This window comes from Poecilia formosa, unplaced genomic scaffold (assembly GCF_000485575.1).
Source record: "Poecilia formosa unplaced genomic scaffold, Poecilia_formosa-5.1.2 Scaffold106, whole genome shotgun sequence".
Lineage (NCBI taxonomy): Eukaryota > Metazoa > Chordata > Actinopteri > Cyprinodontiformes > Poeciliidae > Poecilia > Poecilia formosa.
This window is the reverse complement of record NW_006800045.1, coordinates 1,068,141-1,091,760: the sequence shown is the minus strand read 5'-3', so window position 1 is coordinate 1,091,760 and position 23,620 is coordinate 1,068,141. Positions and strand designations below refer to the sequence as shown.

General features: G+C 38.7%; 1 protein-coding gene across 3 annotated transcripts in view; it reads left to right on the top strand.

Moving 5' to 3' along the window:
- Positions 1-23,620, top strand: part of grip2b (glutamate receptor interacting protein 2b) — a 198,923-nt gene that overhangs the window by 74,575 nt on the left and 100,728 nt on the right. For 2 of the 3 annotated variants that reach the window (XM_016675097.1, XM_007559703.2), the window contains exon 1: positions 21,072-21,564. The exons of the other annotated variant lie outside the window; for it this stretch is intronic. In XM_016675097.1, coding sequence (XP_016530583.1) covers positions 21,417-21,564 — 148 coding nt within the window. In that variant the 5' untranslated portion in view covers positions 21,072-21,416. Of the gene's footprint in view, positions 1-21,071; positions 21,565-23,620 lie in introns of those variants that run through there. 3 annotated transcript variants of the gene reach the window in all.

The window sequence follows — 23,620 nt, the reverse complement described above, 5'->3', positions numbered from 1 at the left end:
CTAGAGGCCACCCTTCGTTGTCTAACCATGTCCAATCCTGGAGACTGGACCCAATACCTCCCATGGGTTGAGTATGCGCACAACAGTCACATCTCTGCAGCCACAGGTTTCTCCCCATTTGAGGTCTCCCTGGGCTACCAACCACCGCTCCTCCCCTCTGACGAGGAAACGATCTCAGTCACCGTTGTCCAGCACCACATCCGCCGCTGCCAGAAGGTATGGAAAGACACCATTGCTGCACTGAACAACACAGCTGCTCAGAACAAACGCATTGCTGACTGTAAGAGGACCCCTGCACCCACCTATGCTGTCGGTCAAAAGGTCTGGCTGTCCACCCATGATGTTCCCTTGAAGGCCACATCCAAGAAGTTGGCCCCCAAGTACATCGGCCCTTTTGAAATCCTGTCTGTTATCAGCCCGGCTGCCGTTCGGCTACGCCTTCCCCAGTCCCTACGTATACATTCCACCGTCCACGTGTCCCAGATTAAGCCTGTCCATTCTAGCGACCTCTGCCCTCCGGCCGAACCCCCGCCTCCCGCCCGTGTCATTGATGGCCATCTGGCCTACTCCATCCACCGGATTGTGGCCTCCCGTCGGCGAGGTCGGGGCTACCAGTACCTCGTCGATTGGGAGGGCTATGGTCCAGAGGAACGCTCCTGGGTCCCGCGTTCCTTCATCCACGAACCCTCCCTCATCTCGGACTTTTCCTCCTCCCTGCCCTCCCCTTCTTCTCGGCCGCCAGGTGGCGACAGTTGAGGGGGGGTACTGTCATGGTCCAAGTTCCGTTTTGTTTTGTGTTTTGGTTTTTCTTTTTCTTTGGTTTGCCTGCTGCTTCCTTCCCCCTCCACCAGGTGTCACCGGTTGACTGAGCCCCTGGAGAGATGTGGTGCCTTAGCCCTGGGCTCAAGATAAGTCCTGGACCTCCGTCAGCTGCCAGCGCCGCTGTTTTTCCACAGGCTAGACTTACCTGTCCGCCCTCCAACGCTCATCGCCGCCTCAGTCTTCAGGAACCCGGAATCCACGCCTTTGCAGCAGGTCTTACACTTCCACTCACCATCCAGAACAGAAGCTCCCTCTCTCCCTTTCCCTGTACTGAAGATTCCTACGTGCATTAAATCCATCATTTACTTACTCTCCTCTCAATTACAGTTTGATGTTCTGGTTCCCCTCCCTGATTGCTGACCACCACCCTTCCCTCATTCATCTGTTAAAATAAACATATTTAACTGATTTCTTTTCTCCTAAGAGTGTTCTTGCATGTGGGTTAGAAAACTGGAACCCAACATGACAGAATACCACACAAGTGATGTGGTGACAAATTTTCTAATCGTGTCAAAAACGTGAATTAGTTGGAACTGTGTCTGAATTGGTTTGTTTTTGTTTAATCTATTTACTGAAATGTGAAAGCAGCATTGATTAGTTTCCCATTTTTATCATTTTGTCTGTTATAACAGGGGCTTGTTGATGTGTGTTTGTATGTTTTACACTCGGTGTCGTCAGTGGAAGCTGCAGTAAACAGCTGTGGATGTTGGTCTCTGCAGAGCGAGGAATGGCTGCCAGGCTCTCTGTCTGAGTCTGCTTGCTTTATATTGCCTCATTCTCTTTGTCTATCAGTAAAATTCAAAACAACATAAACGCATTACCTTAATTATTTGTATTTTTTATTTGGGGTAGACTTTCACTACTTCAAATATTTTGGATGATTTGACCTAATCAAATCTTTCTAGATGTCCAAATCCAGAGCCTTTTTTATTTTAGAGGGAGATTATGAGTAACTCCATTGAAATAAAAACAGTTCAGTCCAGTTACTTACCATTTAAAGGTTTGTGGTAGCAGCTTGAGACTAGTGACCATGTCACTGTAACAGTTTGCGTGTGCTCCGTTATTTGGTTGGTTTATTTAAATGTGTAAGTATTTCAGCAAAATGCCATACCAACATTACTATTGTAGTAGATGTTTTAAAAAGCACACCAGGAGTAATGTAGGAGTATATTTACATCACCACAAGAGGGCAATACCATCACATAGCATGAGACTAAGCAATAGAGCGATGAGGGAAGTGAACAAAGTGATGCAGAGGGAAGGCAGAGAGGAGCGTCAAAGACCAGAAGAGCAAAACTGTGTTCGACAGACATGAAAAATGACAGTTTTTGAGCCAAATCGAAGATGATCTATAAGAATGAAATATGTCAGAGCGGAGTTATGGATAAAGGAAGAAAATATGCAAAAGACGCAGAAGAATGTGTTCTTATTTTTGAATCTATTTCTGCTTTGTTAAATATTACTCATCTGTTCTAAATGATATTTTGTTCCACCTCTATTATATAATTGAGGCTTTGTGAAAAAGGGTGATGTGGAATCTATCAGATCAAAGTTAGTGCTTGTTGACTCTCCTCTATTTAACATTGATTGTGTAGCTGCTAACATACAGGTAAGCCCAAATGCAAACTCCCATGTTGTCACAGGTGCATGAACTTAAATCTAGCCTGAAAGGCTGGAGTTTGTAGGTTTACTGCTTAAATTTAACACAAAAACCTGCTGTGACTAAAATAAGAAAAAAACATAATTTTTACTGGCCAGTAAATGTTTATTCCAGGCATAAAACACAAGTTTTACTGGCATAAAACACAAGTTTTACTGGCATAATCTCAGTAAAACTAGGACTCAAATAAGCAACAGTTTTAAAATATGACAAACATCCATCCATCCATCCATCCATTTTCCTTCACCCTTGTCCCTCAGTGGGGTCGGGAGGGGTGCTGGTGCCTATCTCCAGCTCACGTTCCGGGCGAGAGGCGGGGTACACCCTGGACAGGTCGCCAGCCTGTCGCAGATATGACAAACAACAAATGCATATATTCTCAAGAGGACAGGTGTGTTCATAGAAAATTAGAGTTTTGTGCTGCATAAGCAAAAACCAAAACAAACTGCAGAGGCAACACAAATCCCTGTTAATGAAATTCACATAATGCACTAAATTACAAGGCTTCCAGTAAAGTGGTTTTTGCCAGTAGTAACTTCCGGCTGTTGATCATTTGCCTCATGCAATGAGAAGAAAGTTTTACATTACAGTTTGCATAATTCCTATGTTTCAATATGGCTGAAAACCTATCTCATCCCAGCGCAAAACGTCTTATCGGGTTTTTAGAAATTGCTGTGTTTATTTCCATAGTTTCAATTTGGGCAAATTTATAGTTCATGGAAACGCAGCTCTTGAGTTTAGCTGCCAACTCCCCTCATTGACACCAGACCCCGTGTGTGTGTTTAGTGACTGTTTAGGATGTTGCTTACTCTGCAGACAGGACACACGGACACTCTGACAATTGCTTTTATAAGCTTGTGTCTGCTTACCCACCACTTTTGACAATTCTCTGCCTCTTCTAGCAAGATTTTAGCTCTTATTATTATCTGCACTGTTTCACATTGCAGACAGAATGTGTTACTCGGGTTTTTTCAGCATCAGCACAAAAGGAACACTTTTCTGTTCACCACTCAGTTTTCACTGGTGGAACCTCAGTGGCTGGAAGTTTGACAGACGTCAGCACACTTTACCTTGTAATGCTTGAAATGCTTGTGTTAATCCCCCTTTGGTTAGCCGTGTGCCGTCTGTCATACAACAACCATCACTAAACTTTTAACTTGAAGCATATACTGCAGCCTTAAACTCTATAGTACATATGGTAAGTATTCACAGTGCCTCACTCTGTCCACATTTTACGTTACAGTATTATTCAAAATTGTAATAAATTAATCCTTTTAACAAGATCCTTCACTCAAATACCCCATCGTGCAAACTTTTGTGTGTGTTTTGCAAATTTATTATAAATATAAAATCAAGATGGGTGATGTATATATACATGAGCATGTTTGACAGCACTAAGACCCTCCTCCTGGCTCTGATTGGTTGTTTATGACTGAGCAGAGTATTCCTACAGATGCCTGTAGGCCGCATAGAGAAGGCCGAGGAGTTTGATTTTGTTCACAGATTACCAGTGTCATATTACACTATCAGAACATATTTTTATAAATGTTATCTACAGCAGAAAAAAAGAAAATAACTGCTGAAAATTGGGCATCCACCCATCCATCCCTCTAGATATTGTGCATGTGTGACCTAACTTACCATTTGCTGTCTCCTTTGCTGTTTGAGCATTAATTCCCTCCACTGTATTTCAGTGAGATGGACCGCTGGCCTGGCTGGTGTTTGCCCTGCCTCTCGGCCCATGATGGCACCAGCCTCCCTGGAGTCCCTGCAAGGACAAGCATATTCAGATAATGGGTGGATGAATGTATTTCACTTCACTTAATGCATCCTATCCAAAAACTTCAAGCAAGCTCAGTCATTAAAGGGAGGACTGGCAGGCAGTGGTGAATGTGATCAGAATCTTGTATTATCCATATTTGTGCATGAGTGTGTGTGATGGGACTCCCCAGGGAAGTGAGTAGAGCCAAGTACCCAACGTGTGTGTGATCATCATCTCCACGGGACGGGAAAAGAAGTGCACATCTTATTAAGGGCATCACTGCATGGGGGCGAGTTGATCACAGAGTCAGCTGGAGGTTCCTCAAAGCTGATAGGAGAGCCAAGATGAATGAGAGGGAGAGGTGGAGAGATGAGAGCCAGAGCTGCTCAGAGCTGGCAAAAAAAAAAAAAACTTTCACACTACAGGATGTGGAAGGCAGGTGGATGGTGAGTGGTGGTTTAGGACAATTAGTATTGTTATTTCCACACTTCATGTAATCATTTATACTGATTAAATGGATTCTCAAGAAACTACAGGCCCATTTCAAGTCACCTGTTTGAAATGGTGATTTGAAATCAGCACTTAGTTGTTTCTGCTTATGGCGATAACCATCTTTAATACAACTTTTATTAGAAATTCCCACCTGGTTTTAAATCTGTCAACGCACAGGCAGCAGTGGTGAAGGAAGCTGATTATCTTTGTGGTAACAGATACTTACCCCCCTCTCCCACTGTTGCATTTGAAATAGTTGATCCTGAGATATGTTTAAGTTCTCTCCAGAACAATGCTGAACTCCTTGCCATTGGTTCACATCTTACCTCACTGTCAGAACAGAGTACATTTCTGTTTCCAATAAAAGCATCCCACACTCATATTATTATTGTTAATTGAAGATGAAAACATATTCACCTGTGCCTTAATGCTACTGTTTCTTTTCTGGTTTGGTATCCTGAGATTTCCTTTGAAAATGTAAACTGTTTTTCTCTGCTTTGTTTCTCAGGAACAGTTGCTGACAGTCTCAGTGCTAAAGGCAACAAAAGTTTTGCATTTAAACACTTTCTTTGGATTCTTTGGATCCAATTTATTGACCTGGCACTTTCATTGTACTTTATCTATTATTTGCATTTTAAATGACTAGCTTTTTACCCAAATGCCCTTTAATGTGCCCCAAACACAGGCAGTAAACCCTCTAATGTGTAGAAGACAGGAGCGCTTTAAGTCCGTAGGTCATTGTGTTAATTAGTCAATGCAATAACCCAGCATGGAGTTAATTAGAAAGCCTGTCACCTCCTGCAAGCCTAGCAGATATCCCCATTTCCTCAGGCAGCATTCAGCTGCTATCATACAGACACACATTCTGACCTGTGACACGGCCACAGGGAACGATGTGGGAACATCTTTGCTTGTTGTTCAGAGTAGGTTCCAGCTCTGCCGCTGAACCGCAATTTGGCACCTTGAAATCAAATCACATTTCCTTAGTTTTAGCTTTGCATGTTAAATGGATATTAGCTATTGTGACATTTTTAGTAATCTCAAAAATGCAGGCAAACATTTGTTAAAATGCCTTGTGCTACAGCAATTCTGTGCCAATTCCAGAACTGACATTTGAATCAGAAGACTGCTGTTGGCTTCCAAATTCCTTATTTTTCTAAGTCAATAACATGTTTATATAAGTGTTGCCTTAAAAGCTGTGGTAAAAAATTGTTGAGACAGCATGGAAAAATTGTTGTAGACATTTTAACTGATTGTTTTTAGTGTTTTGTTAATGTCAGAATGCTTTTTTAAAAGAAAGTGAAAATTTTTATAGGACTTTTGCAATATGTTTTTGCTGAAGTGCCTGCATGTCTGATAAACAAAATGACTTAGAGACATTTTATTTAAGTGTGTGTGAGAACTCATTTATCAATCCCATTTAGTACCTTTCCTGGTACACGAGTGTGTGTGTGTGTGGGTGTGTGTGTGTGCATGCGTGGGTTTGTGTGTGCGCTCTTTGCAGTCAGTCTCCATTCACTAAATGATTTCACTTCTCAGGCTGCAGTAATATCACTTTTATATTTCTCTACAGATTTTAGAATATATTCAGGACTATTATGCTTAAGAATATTTATTTAGTGGCATTGTGAGGTCAAAAAATGTGAAAAGAAAACAGCATCAGCAGCCAGTTCCAGGTTCTTCTGGTGAATTTTGTTATTTATGTTTCTGACGCACCTGCATTTCATTAGACGTGATGAAACAGGTCAAACCAAACAACAAAATCCAAACAAAGGAACAGAAATGAGATAAGATTATTAATATAATCTCATTTTCAAACTCTTCTAACTAACAAAATGATCTAGAAACTAAAAAAAATTATGTTAAAAGAAAACAAAATTCAATAAAAAAGGAAAACCCTTCATTTGGTATAACCCAGTGATGCAATCAGTGACATCAGACATTTAGACAGGAAATGCTGGGCTGGCTCCGCCCATGCACCTGCTCACACTGCTGCATCTGAATGGACAAACAGTGGTGAGTAAAAAATGGTTGAGAAGTGTTAGCTTTAAATAAAACCTGCATGGAGGTAGACTGCAACATAATGCTGCCCATACCCGGCAACATTACAACAGCAGTGTTTAAATTAAATCATTATGATCAACAATATAAAGATGGAATAAAAATATTCAAGGGACAAGTGGTAAATAAACCCAAATAAACCACTTTTTTACAGGTATTGTAAACAAATCAGCACACAACAAAGTAAGACAGCTTCTCTATGTCATAGTTTTTAAAAATCTAGTACAAACATAAAAACCTCAACATTTTGTAAACAATTTCAGGTTTTGTCACCAAAAACTTACACAGTAGACGTAAACTGAGGAAAACGTGTTTTGCTGAGTATCTCAGGGTAATCCTTCCATAGAGAGGCAACTGAAGGGAAGCCTGAATGCAAATGTTTCTGAAACTGATACGATGCCACTGTCCAATCCAGAGTTAATGATTCTGGCAGGGAAACCTATGAAGCTGGCGAGGAATGGGGATCGTTGTCCAGCTTGTCAAAATGATCTCCCCTCATATTTTACTGAATTATCATCAATCCAACCCCTCACACACATGCTATGTGCAGACAGAAATACCATAAAATCCACAAATGTGTTTAGATGATTATTATCCCATGACTTTTAAATTTATTTTGGATTCCAAAGGTTTTGTGGCTGAACGTTGATTCTAACATGGCAGAGATTTTACTGTGCTGAAGTAGAATGGATGTGCTGACAGGTGTGATCCATGTTTGTCTGCAGGGCTGAGGAGAAAAGTACTAAAGTTTACTCTACAACCAACTTCAAAGTGACTGGATGAGCAGTTTTATTATGTCCTACTGTGGACTGGCCTCAACCAATCAGATCAGTTGTGTTCCAGTAGATAAAATCAGTTTTGCCGAAGCCAAATGAAAACAAAATGATTTTTTTTCCCACAGAGTGTAGTTTTTGGCACTTTGTTTATTGAAGAGAGACCTTCCAATCTGATGAAGTTAAGTACTATAATGGCTAAATCCTGCAGATCTGCCAGTGTGGGATGCTGAACGCTTTGAAACAATTGGTTTTGGCTAAAACAAATGCACTGTTTGCTGTCTGGGTGCATAAAAGATTTTCACTCATCCACATTATAAAGCTGACAATTCTGCTACCATAAACTTCTGTTTAATTGAAAAATGCTTTTAAAACGGTTATTTTATATACTTTATTCCTATAACAAATACATAAAGGGCAATTCTGTTTTCTACAGGTATGTTTTATGCATTTTATGCAATTATAGTTTCAAAAGGATTGTGGGAGAGCATGCTCCTTAAACTTCCAAATCATGCAGACTTTTTTTTTTTGCTAGTTAGAGGTGGTGTTAAAAAAAAAAAAAAAAAAAAAGAAAACATCACTGCTTGCTTTGGTCATCGTCTATATCCAAATTTACCCCGTCTGGTTTCTTCTGGTGCAGGATTATGATGCATGTCTCAAGTCAGTGACGTAAAAGTTGGATAAAATGCAGCATGACCGTTAAGATTGCTATGCTAGGGCCATTTATACTGCCATAAAAAAGTCAGATATGAGTTGCATATAAAGCCTTGGCTTTGGGTCAAATTTACCTGCTATGTGAACGTAGCCCAATAACGTTTTCTGATACAGTCACGCATGTATGTGTGGATCAATTTAAGAAAGTCTTTCTAGATTAAAATAAAGGTTGAGTCAACACAAACGGTAAAGGAAGATGGATTGGGTGTCTTCGTTGGTTGAAAAAGCAATCCTACCACAACTGCTGATCCAAAATAAGCTTTTAAAAATACTGGCATACATGTTTGTTCAGCTTTTCTGCAGTTACACTTAAACATGTCACACTATTTTCACATATACTGTAATGCAGAGGTTCCCAAAGTGTGGGGCGCGCCCCCTACGGGGGCGCCGTGCCATTGCAGGGGGGGTCGGGAAGCTGTCTGGATGATAAAAAGAAAAAACAAAACATGAACGCTGTATGCGCTGGGTTTTTACCTTAGAATGGCCAACTCTCTGTTATTCCTCTGTCAGTTTGATACAGTAGAGGCTTCCACACTTCCCATATTTGTGTCCTCTGTCACTTTTATCAGCAGTTAAAACTGCTTAATCCATTGCTAACGTGTCGTAACCTGTTTTTCCAAGCCGCCTTTAAACGCAACATGAGCGCTACGGCGCTGAGTTTCCACCTGTGAAGGAGACCTGCTGCTGCTGGGCGGAGCTACGCAGGTTTGTGTTAGAATCACGGCAGCAAACCAGCAAAACGCAAAGAACTTTTCACAGTTTTTCCCTCCAAACTAACCGACTGAGTTGAGAGAAGCTGCTGGATGCAGGTAATGTTAGCTAAAAGATGACTAGCTAATATCAATACAGAACCTTAAACTTAACAAGAACCTTGTAGGCTACCGATGTTGGTGTCTATGTTCATTCATTTTGCCCCCAAAAAAGTCGATCCCCCTTCCCCCCCACCCATTCTTAGAGTCAGGGAGTTTCTAAGAATCCCCCCCTCTCACACATGTCGTTTCAACCAGACAGCCATTTGTAATCCATAGGGGGGCCCAGAAAATGTTTGGAAACCACTGCTGAAATGTATGTAATGTTTTTAAATTGAGCTCGTCTCATTTTGCATCTAGGAGGTAAAACTTTGAGTTCATGTTCGTGCACATGTGAGAGCTGAGGAGTGTCGCAGTGTGTGACAGACAGCTCAACACTATCTCTGCTGCACACACCACTCTGCTCCTCTCATGACCCATTTAACTTCTCCGGAAAGCAAGAACACACGTGAATCCAAAACGTCACTCAGGGAGTTCGTGTGCGAGGCTGTAGTAAAGTTATAGTAGGTAATTTTCCTGGAGATGTGCTTTTTTTATGCTGACAGAGTGCATTCTTGCATGTTAGCATGAGCATTAGAGCTGCAGTGCGAAGTCAACAAAATATTCACATATCCAAGCAAGAGATTGTGCTTTGATGCATTTAACTAAACATTTTAAAAAATCTAATTTTGTAAGTGCAATGCTGACTCCTATGGCTGACTTTTCAAAATAATACTCAAAACCTAACACACTGGGATGATGGAAACATGGTGTTGGGTCTCAGTCCAAGAATGATATTCTTTAAGTTTTACCTCTTTTCTGTCTTTTTCTCCAACACACACGGTTAGATTGAATATTTCTCGGAGAGCTGTGAACTCTAACAGATCCACCTCAGTCTCAAATTGAATTCTCCATCAAGGTCAGAGCATCCAGGTGAATCCTCTGGGAGACAAAAAAAGAAATCAGATCAGATGTTTTTTCAACATATTCTTCCCTTTATATTTATGTACTACTTAAATTTACCAGAAAATCACTGAATGTCGCCAAAGTATTCAATAAACTTACTATGAATCAGTATTCCTAATACATGCAACCTGCAGCTTATGTGAGTTTCTTAGAGTATGAAGAAGAGAAAAAAGTCTCATCATGATTTTCTACAGTAAAAGATTTGTCCTTTGTGTCCACACAGGTGGGCCAGTAGATGGTTTCACATCTATTTTAGGTTAAATTACCTAAAAATTAAAAATGAAAAGTCGTTTAAACATTATCCTTAGGAAATCCTACGAATCCAAAATACTTATTATCCCCTTAAAAGATCAAACCTGAAGCTAAAGAGTGGTGCCAAAATCACAAAATGCTCTGAAGTGAGCGAAGAAGAAATAAATTCAAGATGAGAGAAAGCAACAAAAGTAAAATAATTATTTGTAACAATCACTACTTTTTAACATTGAAGGTTGAGATTTTCAGTGACCATTCTTTGAAACACTGAACAGTTAATGAATTCAATTTAGTCCTACTTTTTCTACAGAAAGTTCAAAACTTCAAAGTAAAAAGGTGTTTTATATCGAAACTTGAGAGCTGCACATGGACAACAGACTGATGCGTGGGTCACATACAGAGTGAGACTGCAGTGGATGAATCCTACAGGGATGGTGACAGCGGGAATATTCACATTCAGAGAAATGTGTGCAGCTCTGAAGTCTGCACATGCAGAGCGAGTGATGGTCCACAGATATGACCAAATATGAGGGAACATATTCATTTAAGCAGCAGCTTTTTATTCCACCAGATGAAAGTTTAGTTTGCTTTTGGTTCAGTGTTGCTCTTATTGTTCAATTCATCTCTAATTATTGCAGGAAAAATAAAAACAAAACTAGAAAGAAATAAACAATGTGCTACAGTAATTTCTTGCAGCCTTCAAGGTGGAACAATAACTGATGCACTTACTGAGCTCTCAATAAATGCTAAACAGCAATCTCTGTAATTTACTGATTTATTTTTATTATCTGACAAACATGACAACATTTTCTACAACAGGCATTTTCCTTCACTCTGCTGTGCATAATCACTACTTTCAGCACTTTGGGTTCGGTCATTTTGTAATTGTAATATTTTAAATTATCTTTGTCATTTAGGACTGTTTCTACAGTGTCAGAGTAAATCAAGCTGAAGTGTTGTGAATGGGAGCGTTATCCTGCCGGTTCACTCAGACTCTTATCTCTGATTTTTACTTCATTTTATCTTCCCTCTGTGCTTCTCTGCCCCATGAACCTCACAGACTCGGTACAAGTTTCAAAGCTTGTCTGACAAAAAGGAGAAAGAAAATACAGTTGATTTTTGAACATGGCTGGAACTCTAAATGTGTGCATATGTGCTGACATCTTCAGTCTGAGTCACAAGTTGTTTAAGAAAAGTGACTGATGCATATTTATATAAGTTATTACAGTGGAAAGAAAATTATTCTTTAAATGAAATCTATAATTTCCCAATGTATCTTTAATAATTGGTTTGAAACATAAAAAAGGAAGAATAGAGCTCGATGTTTTTGTAGAAAACTTCCTTCCTGCCATATCCTGCACCGTTCTGCAGTACCGACCTCAGCGCTGGCGCCGTTTTATCAGGGCTCCTGTCCAGGACTTTGACCGTCCTCGTCATCCATCAGTTCCTCATCCTATCCTCTCCTGTCCTGGTTGTTGTGAAGACAAGAGATTAACTGCCTGAGCTACATCTCGACTTTGTCGTCGCCTTTCAACCTCCATTGTGATTTTATGGCCCCAACAAAACTCTACTTTTCCTCTAGAACTATATATTTATACTGTCTTGGAGTTAGGTGCAATATTCTCAGAAAATATAACATTTTTAATGCAGCTCTGTATGAGGCAATCAATTAATTAGTCAACAGTGTACTCAAAGGAGGAGAGAACTCAAAAGAGAGGATGAAATTACTTCCCAATGCAATCATAGAGTCTTTGTTGTCCTTAAAAGACAAAGATTTCAAAGGAGGACAACAGCAACTGGTTGTCATTGTGTGTTTTGTATTTGTTGCCTTCTCTTAAGCTCTGTCTGTTGCTGTGTGGGCCACTGAAACGGTGAACCCAGAAGTGCCTTTTGTTTGATTTTATCTCTGATTTGTTTCTACTGCCGAGGAGGTTGAGTGGGTTTAGTTTGCTCCTGTTGCAGAGGATTCTGGGTCTTCAGTGTGTTTGACTACAAGTGATTTGGCATGACTGGTGCTGGTGACCCAACTTGAATTTAACTCAGAGGTCTTCACACCAGTTCTAAAGTTCTGTGTCCTGAAACCTTTAGATCTGTCCCTGTTCGGCACACTGGAATCGAATTCCTGAATTGCCTCCTCAGCACACATTAATGTTCTACAGGGTTCTGCTAATGAGTATTTGATCCAGGAATGTTGAATTGTAAACGTGTTAAAGCTGCAGGACACCAGCCATGTGAAAGCAGCAGAGTCACATTCATGTCAAGATGTTCGCCAAAAGAATACAGCTGTCATTAATTAACTCCACGGATGATATCACATGTAGAAATGGGCTTCAGAAAATGTAATGCTTATTAACCTGGGTGTTAATAATCACATGGGCATACTACCTTGTCAATTTAATCAACTATGGAAAACAATATGAATGAGAACTCTGACGCCATCACACTGGAAAGACTTCAATCATGCTGCAACATGAAGGCGGAAGAACAAAATACAGTAAGGAGAATGATGGACAAGAGAAGGAGGAAACAGGATTTAGATACAATACAGCCACATGGCTTTGTTAGTCCTTATGTAATGTTGTCATTTTAGAAGCTAAAAAAAGATACAAGTAGTTTGGACCATAAGGACTGAAGTGGAACCCGCTGGCATACGACAGCCCATTTGAAGTCTACTCATCCATTTGGGTTAATCGCAGTCTACAGACCAATCTGTTATTTAAGTAGAGCTGAAATTTGCAAATGCAAAGCTTTTTCATTTCCACTGTGTATGATTTGTATATTAAATAAGTGCTTTCACTGTAACTTGACAAATGGTTTGACTTCCGTCTGTCAGGCCAGTTTTAACTCCTTTTCAGAGTTGGGTAAAGGCTCGGGCTCTGAGGGAAAGCTAGACTTCTGGCTCCATTTTAGGAACCAGAGGATCTCTGTGATCTCAGACTGCAACATTACACACCAGAGCAGTATCTTCATTAATGCAGACAAAGCGCTTGTTATGACCTGGAACTATCTGTTATTTTTCATGCATCATCCATAACACCGGGATTTTAAACCTAGATTATACTTACCTTTCTTTTAATTGGCTGTGCTACATTCAGTTGCCAGCCTGTTACAGCTCTGGGCAGTAGAGGGGAGTTTATATTTTCCTTCACTGGTATTAAAAAGCCCTTTTTACTTTCGGATGAATGGCTTAAACATTATTTAAGCCCTAGGATGTTAAAAATGTAACCGTCAGCATATGATCTTCACTTTATTCCCTTTACCGCTGTAGTTGGTTTTACAACCACAAAATCTGCTGGCTAATTAATGCTCTAATTTATTTCTTAAAGCCTATGCTTTTGTAAATGCCCTGAAGAATAAAAGAGTCGGACACGGTGCTTCTGCTCCAGCGTATATTATTATCTAGGTTAGCTTACAAACATACACAATGATATCAACGTTGAAACAGCAGTATGTTAGCAACGGCGCTAACAACGGAGCTAACAACGGAGCTAACAACGGAGCTAACAACGGAATTTAACATTCGGAGCGTCAAAAAAGCTCACAATCTTCCTGAAAATTAATAAACTCAATTACAACCTACAGGTGTGTTTATATATATATACCCATACCTGAAGAAGGGGGATATTTTAATAAAAGAGCCGGACACGGTGCTTCTGCTCCAGCGTATATTATGTAAGGAGGAAGTTCTGGTGCTCTTCAATATAGCCAGCGCAAGCGCTAGACTCCCCCTGCTGGTTGCATCTGACCATTACATCAGCTAGACATTAACATCATTAACATCTTCAGCCCAAACTGCTGGTAAAGCATTACAACCTCTTAACATCAAAAGAATAAATGTATCTCTGAAATAACCAAATTTCAGTCCATCACACTTTAACAGGGAATAAAACTGCTCTCATGCTGCCTTTCTGTATTTACAGGAAAATGTGTACTGTTACACAGATGATGGGGATTGTCTAAGCAGGCAAATGACCGGCCTCTGTTTAATCCTTCAGACTGTCAATCCACAGTGTTGAGTGAATTCACTGCAGAGGGACCCCAAAAAATGGGTCAAGAGTTTGTTTCTGTGTTGACAAGTTGACTTCCCTGGGTGTCGTCCTCCCAGTGATGAGCACCGAAGGCAAAGTGAATATGCAATCAAACCAGGAAATGTTCAGATTCAAAGTTAATCAGAAGATATGCATAGCCCCTCCTAAATAATTTCTGTTTTGTCTTTTAACTCCCAGATGCTTTCCAAACACATGGTCCAGATAGACTTATCTTAGTTGGCATTGATTAAAATAATACTTGTACTTTTTTTGTTACTGATATGTCCCAGATACTAATATCAGATAAATTATCTGAATATATTTATATCTTTATGTGGAAAAATTAAACTCAAAAGTTTTACTATACTCATTAGAGTGAAAGAATAACTGTGGCAAAAATAGTAAAGCTACTGATTTTATCTTTTATTTTCTTAAATAATAAATAAGTCACCTTCTGATCTGTGGCAGGTGTGCAGTACACAATGTAATCCTTTTAAAATTTTCAATTTCTGGGATCTTGCCAGAAAATATAAGTAACCAGATACAGTTTTCACTTGTATCAATGCAAATTATTTTATACATTGAATTGCATAGTTTGTGGGGCAGCTGCATTTCTGCAAATATTACAAGAATGAAGAACTTAACCACTATTAGTGTTTCTGTGTGGGTGGAGTCTTCATCTTAATTATCAAAACGACTCTTTTGACATATGGATACGTACCATGAAGGCTGAGGGGTAAAAAAAAAAAAGAAAAGATATTGGCATTACAAGCTGTACACCAGCAACAGTTTGTCATCCATGTATGTCCAAACTGGCCCGTTGACGATTGCAGTCTAAGAGTCTTTACCTTTATTTGTGTTAAATCATTGTAATTATTTAGATGTTCTTGATTATGTACATGATTTTGTTTTCAAATAAAAATAACTTTGGGCATAAAATTAACAAACTAGGCATAAAGATGTAATGTAGTTTTTCCATCTTCTCATCTATTTTTGCTTTATTCATATGATCAGGAAACTCTAAATTTACTCCATTGTAAATGTTTATTGGCAGCTTTAGTAAAATGCAAACAGAACTGAATTAAGGTGTTGGTCTCCTGCAGTTTTCTATTACTAGACACCAAACATCTTTAATGGAACAGCTCAGGACCTTAAATGGAGCTATTTTAGGGAAAAAGCAGGAATTTATCTCTGGCAGTAAGCTTTTAAAACCTCTGACGCTGAACTGCCTATTAAAAGATTACAGATTAAAAGATAATCATTTAATTTGCTTTATTTTTAATCAAATATCGACGAGGGATTGAGAAATGAGTCATTTTTAATGTGTGAGTATGTTGCATATTGCACTGATGTGTTTGCATGTAACATTTATGTTATGTCATGCTGAAACATGATGATTAATTCACACGTCCACTTGATAAAGTTTTTAACCAGTTCATGTCTGGTTCAGTTGGTCCTCTGTCTCTCTCCCACTTATCGTGTTATGAGTCCTTCGGCCAAACCTACTATATGAAAAGTGTTTTTATTTTTACAGTTTGTACAGTATTTATCTTCATCACTGGATATTTTTGCCTTTATAATAACCCATTTGTGAGAATCCCTCTAAATACAAGGATTGCTGGCTTTAGATGTTAAATGATGGGCCTCTGTAGGAACAATTATATGTGAAGTGTACCCTCAAAAGCAGAGTTCAACGTAGTTTTACTGCAGTTATGATGTTTGAAGAATTAACTTGGTCATTAAGCGCCTGGAGCTCACACACTGAACGTGGCACCAGCCCCCCTGTGCTCTAAAATCCATTTTTGTTATTAGAGCTGTCTGCAACAACAGCTCAGCGCTGCACTCAGCAAAGCACAAGTGAAACACAACTCCCATCTCCTCCATGTTATAGAAATTAATTCCTGACCCTAATATTTCTTATTAATGGCCGGCAAGCGTAGCGCTCACAGCAATACACTGAAACGGCCACTTACAGCTCAAGACTGAAGAAGCTGTTTGTAGGAGAGTCAGACACAGCCAGGAGCCTAATGCACTTTCCACAATGCCAAGTAATGACAAAGGGTGTTTACAAGTCAGCTTTTTATGTAATGTATTCACGTGATACTTTGTTTACCATTAAGCACAACAAATAATTGGTAACTGTTCTATAGTCCATCCACTTTGGACATGAAGAAATCACCAGAACACATCCAGATGGAGCCTGCAGACATGATCAGGGATCCACACACCTGTCTGAGAAACGGTTCTGATTAAAAATAAGAAAATCACATAAAGAGCAAACAAAATAAAACATGTTTTGGTACTGTTGGTTTGATATTATTGTTTTCCTCAGTTCAACAATGTACATCTTAGATTATTAAAGTAAAATAATTAAATCTAAATTATTTTTATCTACATATTATTGCATAATGGAACGCTGAACTTTTTTTATGCCCTTCTGAAGAACCAGTGGGAAAATCTCTGTTGGGATTACAGTAATCAACACCTTGTTAATTTTATTCAATGCTGTTCAATTTGTTCATGTACTGGCAATTCACACCAAATTCTGTCTCAAGTCGTAGCTGCAGGTAGTTGGTCCTCCTGGACGTCGTTGCTGACTTTGGAAGCACTTTGTGGAAACGTGTTGTTTGCATGTTTCCAGTTGGATCTTAGAGCTCTTCTTGTCATCATCCTGATAATGAACACATACGGTCACAGACTTTGACTAACTATGTATTTTTAGTATAAAAGGCATGAAAAGATGAAAAATGTGTGTTGGCCAATGTGGCTGTCAGAACTTGGTAATTATTGATGACAGTTTATTCATAAACAGTCGTCAGGAGAAACTGGAATCTGCTGACAAAGCCACAAGCTGAACTGAATCTATTTCTGTCTTTCTGACTCCTACAGAACTGAAGGAAATCTGAACTGTTTTCACTGCCTGTCTGAAGCTGGCCTCCTTTCCACACCCAGTTTGAGTTCAGTTTTGCTCTAATTCTTAAGAATATATAAAATTTAGTTTATGTATAAAATACTTCTAGGAAATGATCGTTTGTAGTGTCATGCTAATCCCACATGAGAGTATTACTTACTGTCAGAAGAAGTAACTTTCATACAAACACTTTATAAGAACATATTTAGGTTACTGAAACATCAACATAACAGAAAACTGAGGACTTAGAAAGCAGACGGCAGAGGAAACCGGCTGTTTGGAGGGAATTAATATCCAAAGAAAGATCAGATGTGCTGGAAAAACTAACTGTCGAGTACAAAACGTGAAAAAACTAAATAAAAAAAATGATACCTAAAGCAATGTACCTAATGTACCTACAACTTCATACAAAATACAATGGAGAACTAAATAACTCCCCCAAATTAAAGTATTATTTTAATAAAATACCTTTTAACTCATGCACCAGCAGTTTTAGATGCTGCAACATGTTTCTTTGTGCATAAACTGTGAACCTGTTGGCTTTCTGTATTTCCAACGCTTGCTCTCCAGCACCCTTTCCTCCACTTTCATCCTGATTTTCATTCTGATTAAAAACAGCAGGTGGGCTTTCAAGCTCCTGCAAATCACCATTATCAACCATTCTTGTATTACTTTGATGTGCAGACTTTTAGAAAGTGTCGTTATTTCGTTATTTTCTTTTATGGTTCTTACCAGAAAGTAAATGCATTAACTTATCACCCTCTAAATGAAAGTAGATGAGATGTAATTACATTATTCTGTGTATTCTGTGAGGAGATCATTTAACTAAAGTCCATAGCTAAAGAAGGCATCATTATAACCACATTTTTATGCTTTTATCTTGGGTCTGTGTTTGGTTAACTTTAAGGAGCCTTTACTTATTGCTGATGACTGAAGTGTTTTTTTCTGCTTGTTTGCACCTGAATGTGAATCATTACAGCATCCTGCTCTTGTTTGAATGATGTGGGTGTCACCTTTTCAACCAGCACCGCACTAAGTAGTGGATGGAACATACTTTCATATTTTTATGACCTTTAAAGTATCACTATGAGGGGAAAACAATTTAGAGTCGATTCCCTTGATGCTACATAAAATGCAGAGTAACAGATAAAAAAAAACTACCAGCTTTTTTGTAGAAAACAAACCTGCTGTGGGAACCTTCACATTCTGTTTTTTCTCATTAAATCATTTCCAAATGTAAATCATTTCCAAATGTAATGGCTTTTAAAAAAGATTTTTTGTTAGCCTTTCTGTTGCAAAGTCCTTCTGCAAAGGAAACTTTCAGTTTTCTACACTTATTTCATGCCTTGAGAATAAGGTTTGTTTACAGTATGTGAACTAAGCCGTATTTACATCAAAGTGAATGTGGTTTCTATTAATGAAGCAATCTGCTGGTTAATTATGTCCTCAAAGGTTTTCCAGAGCAGCTGACTCATAGCACACAGAATGTTTAATGACTGCCATGGAGTGGCTCTTAACATCCCACACTTAGGAATCCATTTTTTTGTGGTCTCACACCTTCAGTCACTAAAAACTTCACCAAGGATCAAAGTACACCTACAGCTCATTTCAGGTTGGTGATTAAAAGGCATATCTTAAATCTCTAGGGTGAGTTCTAGCGATGCTTCCTGCGTTCATATCCTCAGTTTCAAACTGTGTTTGCATGTGGCTGCAAAAGGTCGAGTCGGCAAAATACAAGGTGCTCTCTGTGTGAGAACGTGCAATTTTGTATGCAAGACAGCTAAGCTGAAATGTTCACTTTGCATCCCTACCTGCTGAAACATTACACAGTGCTGTGTGTGCCCATGTCCCTTCCTGCAGAGATAATGGTGAGCTGATTATGGAGGGACATGAACCAGAGATTAAACAGGAGAAGAGAACGGGCAGGGAGACGGAGAAAACAGAAGGACAAAATAAGAGAAAACCGGGGGGCAAATGAGACGGAGCTACGAAGAGATGAGAAAACAACCTGGTCCTAAAAATGTCCAATTGATCACATTTTGAAACAAATTATCTTTCTCAACCACTGCAAAACTTTCTGTGAAGTAAACTTTCTGTTTGAGTTCAAGAGCTTTCCAATTTCAAAATGTTGCAGAAAGGCTCCATCTATCAGGCTCCCAAAATAAATTCAGCATGCAGAGTGGCTCTTTACTTTTAGATGCCTGCACACTTTCCTGTCTTTCAGGTATTCTGGTGTATTTTTAACAGTGTTTTGGTTGGAACGTGAGGAAACTCGATGCATGTTTTAAAGTATGTCACCCTTGATGTTTTTCAATGCCCACATGCATTTTAAGATCAACTGTTTGGGATTCGACTGTGAGGACAGAATATATTACCTTTGTTCTGACGTCACTGTCTCAATGTATTTCTGAATATTAAAGGCATAACTGGCTGGAAATGACAATGCAGTGCAGTAAGAGTGCCACAAAAAGCTCAGTAGGTAATTATTAGTCAAAAAAATGGAAATCACATCATGCAATGAAGTGCCTGCATACCATAGCAGTGAAGGTTAAGTAAGATTATTGGATTATTGCTGCAATATTTGAACATATGTTGCATCTGTACCAGATACAGATGTGCTGCAGCATGTGTGATTTACAGGCTTGTTGTGGGAAACAAGGGACATGTCAAAAAGGCTGACATGTCTCTTTGCTCAGCCTTGCCTAATCATGTATGCTACATAACTGAATGCATAGGAAGATGATATGGACGTAATATTTTGCTAAGGGATCGTTTTCTAATTCCTTTGAAACAAAAGGCTGAATCACATTAGTGCGGCAGGAGGCTTAACACTATTTAAGCCAGGCAGAAATCCCTGTTAAACTCAAGGCTTAGACTACTGTAGTCTGGCCACTTTTCTTTACTCCTGTGTATTAGTGCATATGTTAACAATGCTTTATTCGTCTTTGTGTTTTTATTTCCTTCCCATGTTGCCAAAAAGTTGTCATTTATAAACTAACTGTATGTGGTTTATAATTACATTGAACCAAAATGTGGTTAGTTAAAATTAATTTTATACTTTCATTTGGGCAGCGAACTGAGATCATTTTTGTTTTGAAACTGGCATAATAAAATTAAACTATTTTTAAATTTAAAAGTGAGATGGAACAGAACTGTTCCTCTATTAAAAACCATGAAATGAGTCTTAATGTATAACATTAAGCAGTTTCTTATGATCGTGTTTCTTTTTTCTTACTTTGTAGAATAGGTTTAAAGATGAACATTTCTGCAGCTCTGCTTTGGCTCCTAGATTGTAGTTGCAATTCTGTAGAATTGCAACTACAATCTAGGATTTTTCTTCCCAAAGGTTGAGGTGTCATTACCATTTCAAAGTGAAAGTCGTCAGCAGCCGTTGAGGAGAATCTGTTGCTGCAGAAAAGATGAAAAATGGTGGCGGAGAATCCCACTCATTTCACTGGATTTTGTAGACTGTTTGTACATGAGTGCAGGGATCCAGGAACAGGAAGGGAGCAGGAAAAACAACGAGGGAACCAAAAACAGTTCTGGTCAAATAAAGGCATTCACAACAACAAAAGAGCATCCAGAAAAACATGTTGGATAGATTCATGTTGGATATATATATATATATATATATATATATATATATATATATATATATATATATATATGCACACACGCGTACCCACACCCTTTGGGAAAGACTGAACAAAGCTCAGCTCTGCCAGGGAGTTTTGGTAGCTGGATGTACTTATGCAGTGGGGAGGTGCAGAGAGAGAGAGGGAAAGGGAAGGAGGTGCGTGAGTGAATGTGCAGCCTCTTCCTCTCCCTCTTTTCATTCGTTTCTCTCAGTATCTCACTTCTCTCATCATTTCGATCTTCAGATTTTCTGTAAGCAGAGAGAAGAAAAGGTAAACAAAAATCAAGAGTCTAGATGAGAGGGATGTAAAATCGGACACTAGTGGAACAAGAGGTAAAACTTAAAACGCTGGACTGTGGAGAGAAAGAAGAACAAGGAAAAGGTAGAGAAAGGATTTAGGTAATGCATAAGAGGAAAGAGAAGAAACTAGTGAAGACAAGACATTATTGTAGCTAACAGAAGGGACGAAAGAGAGAAAGACAAACAAGAAGAGGGAGAGAAGAGGATCTGAAGACATCTGGAGGTACTTGGGGAAACTTAGTTGTCCAGGATGGATAAAGTGGAACGTGTAATGAAGATGGTGAAGAGGATGTCACCCAGAAAGAAGAGGAGAGAAGGAGGAAGAGGAGGACCGGGGGAGCTGGAGAGTCCAGACACGCTGTGCGATGAACTGTGTCGATTCCACCTCTGCATCTCTGGTGAGTCTGCAGCTCCACATGTGCCACGGTGAAGTTGATCTCTCTGGGCTTGCAGCTTGTAGATTACTTGTCAATCTTGTATCTTCAAAAGTTCTGATATTTGTTTCGTTTAGCTGGTTTCCTGACTGAAAAATATAGCAATATAAAGTTTAAAAAAGCAACATTTATGTACATAAATAAGTAATTTCTGTTATTTTCTTTGTGGAATCATCATGTCCAGACTTGGTACTTATTTTTGTCTTTGTTGTTTTTCTGCCCCCTGTCTTACTGGGGACAGAAACCCTGATCTTATTTCTTATTGAGGTGAACTGATGTGGCGTTAGGCGTGTCGCAGCGGTTTGTAAATATCTCTGCCTGTTATCTCTGGTATTTCTGGAAGCTTCAGCTACCAGAAGACATTATTAAACTATGATTTAATAGATCATAATTTATGATCTATTAGATTGTCTTTAAGTTTCCACTTACATATGGTGCCTCCTTTGTTTTAAATTATTTCTGGAGTCAACAATTGAAGATTTGTTGTGGTTTATAAAGGATGTGGTTTACTTCACTTTTAACCTGTAATTAACCTCTTTTTATAGTGATGGACCAAGGTTGCTGATCTCAAACATGTGATTAGTTTTACCAGAATGAATCTAGTCACATTGATATGTTTTATGGTGATTTAAATGTTTTTGTATATTTTTGACTTGCAGCCTTACATGGAGGATTTATTTTTCTTTAGCGTTTCCTTCCAAAACGTTTTTGTTCTCTCGCAATAATGTGCTGATCAGTTCATGCTGCATAATTGAACACTGTAAACTTTTCTTATGGTGGCCGTCGTACTTTCTGCTATAATATGAGGCTTTCATAAGGTTTAGGTGTTGAAGGAGGTTTTTCTATGTGTGTTAATATCTCGTTGTGAAGTATCTAAAGTTTTATATCTTTGTCTTTAGGATAGAAATGCATCACAAACCATAGATATAAACAGGAACTTTCCATAAATAGGAAACAGACATAAACATGCAGTGAATAAATCAATTTTCAATCAATTTTTGGCACCAAGGAGTCAAGAATAAACACGTTTTCCCTCAGGCTCCTTATATGTGTATATATTTGAAATTTTAAATTGACATTTGTGACTGTATATAAAATAGACCAGTACATATTGCGGTAAGCATATTTACTGGTGAGCATATTTCCATGTACAGTCTAACACCGCTTCAGGAATGTGAGACAGTTGAAGATTTTATGCACACTTTTAGCCAACACATTTCATGAATGATTTCTTTGATGCTTTTAAATGACTGATTTGGCTCCATCATTTATTTTGGAGATATTGTTGAAGTTTTGACAGAATATGGTTTTCCACTCTGTTATTCTCTTATATTGTACGTTTTTAAGTCTCCATGTATCAAACATGTAGAAATAAACATCGGTCTCTCCTCTCATTGCTGACTGGTTTTGACAGAAGTTCACTGAGATGCATTGCCCTTTACGGCCAACTCCTGGATATCGCACTATGAGAGGTTTGTGTGAATAGAAGTAAATTTTTTCATGCGGTAAGAAGATGATTTGTTTACCTTTATGGGTTTTTTTATATTTATTTAGTTAAACTATATTCAGCTTGTGTCTTTTTGGATTTGTCAAACTTTAACTTTGTTTGTGTAAGTTACCTTTTATTATTACATACATTTATTTTTGCCTCCTTAACTACCACCATGTTTGTGACACTTGTCTGGTGTTAGGAAACTAGACTCATATTACAGTATTAAAGCCTTTTGCCTTATTATTTTTGTATCTTTTCACTGTCAGGTATTGATACTCCTGGAGATGCAATCATGAAAAGATTCTTGCTTGAATTACTGGAAAGAGAGGCAGTGCTGTGTTTCCTCTCTTCTTCTGTTTTCTGTTGTACTTTCCACACATGCATATTTTCATATCCCAGAATAATTCATAAACCTAAAGTAGCACCTATGTCTGGTTTGGGAATTTAGACAGGTTTTTTGTGTTTTGTTAGTTAAGCTAAAAGAAGCATGCTTACTCTGAAAGTGTCTTTAGCATATATATATATATA